This window comes from Sus scrofa, chromosome 1, assembly GCF_000003025.6.
Source record: "Sus scrofa isolate TJ Tabasco breed Duroc chromosome 1, Sscrofa11.1, whole genome shotgun sequence".
Classification (NCBI taxonomy): Eukaryota; Metazoa; Chordata; class Mammalia; order Artiodactyla; family Suidae; genus Sus; species Sus scrofa.
The window spans coordinates 73130435-73133045 of NC_010443.5; the positions used below are offsets into that span (position 1 = coordinate 73130435).

General features: G+C 46.6%; 1 protein-coding gene across 1 annotated transcript; it reads left to right on the forward strand.

The window, feature by feature from the left end:
* LOC100521350 (transmembrane protein 256-like) lies at nucleotides 332-842 on the forward strand (the record flags this gene model as incomplete). Its single annotated transcript, XM_021084607.1, is given in 2 exon segments — nucleotides 332-536; nucleotides 539-842. Coding segments are annotated over 2 exon segments (432 nt in total), but the record flags the coding sequence as incomplete, so codon positions are not given.

Here is a 2611-nt window from a genome sequence, read left to right on the forward strand (position 1 = left end):
TGGGCTGCACCAGGGGCATATGGAGGTTCCCAGGCTAGGGGTCGAGTCAGAGCTGTAGCCACCGGCCTATGCCAGAGCCACAGCAACACGGGATCCGAGCCGTGTCTGCAACCTACACCACAGCTCATGGCAACGTGGTATCCTTAACCCACTGAGCAAGGTCAGGGATTGAACCCGCAACCTCATGGTTCCTAGTCAGATTCTTAACCACTGAGCCATGAGGGGAACTGATTGAACCCGCAACCTCATGGTTCCTAGTCAGATTCTTAACCACTGAGCCATGAGGGGAACTCTGTATTATTTGTGTTTAAAAAAAAGAAAAAAGAAATGAACGCTGCCGGGATTGGGCACCAGTGGCCCTCATTTGCATGGAAGATCGGGATTAGCTTGCCTCTTGGGTGGCCCAGGCGGTGTTCATTCTTTGCCATGCGGTCCGGGGGCTGTTTTCCGCAGTTTGGGTGCCTTGTCCGCAGCTGGGGCCTTAGGATTGGCCTCCTACGGAGTGCACAGAGCCCAGTTTCTGGATGCCTACGGGAAAAGCTCTTTGACAAGGCCAACAAACACCACTTCTTACACAGCCTGGCCCTGTTAGGGGTGCCCCTGTGCAGAAAACCCCTCTGGGCTGGGTTACTGCTAGCTTCTGGAACCACCTTATTCTGCACCAGCTTTTACTACCAGTCTCTTAGCGGAGACCACAGCATCCGGACTTTGGCCCCTGTAAGAGGGAGCCTGCCAATTTGGGGCTGGCTTGCCTTGGCTCTTTGAGCTTCCTTGTGTTGAATTTCTGGGTGCTTTTTCAAGAAATGGAACAGGGAGGGCATTAAAAGAGAAAGGCAAATTAAAAAAAAAAAAAAAAAAAAAAAGATGGAGTTCCTGTTGTGGCTCAGTGGGTTAAGAACCCTACAAGTATCCATGAGGATGTGGGCTGGAATCACTCAGTGGGTTAAGGATCGGGTGTTGCTACAACCTGAGGTGTAGTCATAGACCAGATTCAGATCCCACATTGCCATGGCTGTGGCATAGGCCTGCAGATGCAGCTCTGATTCAACTCCTAGCCTGGGAACCTGCATATGCCTTAGGTGTGGCCTTAAAAAGCAAAAATAAAATAAAATAAGAAAAAGTGATTATTTCCAAAGGGATAGTGAGAAATTGAGAACTGTACTTGCCACTGAGGAAGGGAACTGGCTGGCCAGGGCATAGAAGTAAGACCCTTTTTTCATTACATACTGGTTAATACTCTTTGAATTTGGTGCATTATTCATTCACAAATAAATAATCATTTAAATAAAATAATGTTAATACAGTCTGGGGGGAGTTCCCATCGTGGCACAGCAGAAACGAATCCAACTAGGAGCCATGAGGTTATGGGTTTGATCCCTGGCCTCGCTCAGTGGGTTAAGGATCCTGCACTACCATGTGAGTTGTGGTGTAGGTTGCAGACACAGCTTGGATCCCACGTTGCTCTGGCTGTGGTGTAGGCTGGCATCTATAGCTCTGATTTGACCCCTAGCCTGGGAACCTCCCATATGCCTCGGGTGAGGCCCTAAAAAGATAAAGGACAAAAACATATATAAATATATATATACAATCTGTGGCTGGCTCCCATAAAGCAAACATGTGGAAAACTTTTTCCAGCCCCTGGGGGCTCAGAATTTCATCCCCCTTCCCTCAGGAACCCTCCGTCCATAGTTCATTGGTTTCTGATCAGAAATTACAGCATTGCCTCAGTTCATTCATCCTACAACAACTATGAGACCAATCCTCTTAAGTCCAGACGGCACATGCAAAAAAGCTTTCTGGAGAAATGAAGAAAAATGAAGAACAGAGCTGTAGGAAAAATAAGGAAAAATTCACTTGGAACTTTGTCCTCTCTGTGGTGCCACATTTCGCTTCCTCATTTTGTCCTCTGTGTGGTGCCTTGAGCTGCCCAGGCTGTGGAGGAAAAGAAGAGCTTGGGGTTGGGCCATTTGCCTCAGAGGAAGGCCTGAGCTGGGTGAGCTCATTCCCTTTAAGGGATATTTTTAAGATTCCCCTTCCACTCCTGGGCAGGAGGTTGGGTAGAAACCGAACGGGGTAACTCCTAGGGTGAATGAAACTCTACTTCCTCCTCACAGAGGAAGAATCTCCAGGCCACAAGAGTGCTACATCATTTGCCATTTGCATGTGGACACTAAATGATCCTTTGCTTGGAAATAAGGAAATTAGAAGAGTGGTAAAGTATGTGTATTTTTCATGCTGACACAGGAGGGAAGGGGCAGGGCACAACCTTCAAGAGAATGACATCGCGCACTGTTTGTAAATGACGTGATTCATAGAAAATCCTAAAGTGCTACCAGAAAACAATGGGAGCTCATCAAAAAATTCAGTAAAGTTGCAGAATAGAAAATTAATACACAGATATCTCTTACATTCCTAACACTAACAATGAAAGGTCAGAAAGAGATTAAGGAAACAATCCCATTTACCATCTCATCAAAAAGAATAAAATACCCAGGAATAAACCTACCTAGAGAGGTAAAAGGGAGTTCCCTTATGGCTCAGTGGTAACAAACCTGACCAGTATCCATGAGGACTCAGATTCAATCCCTGGCCCCGATCAGTGGGTTAAGGA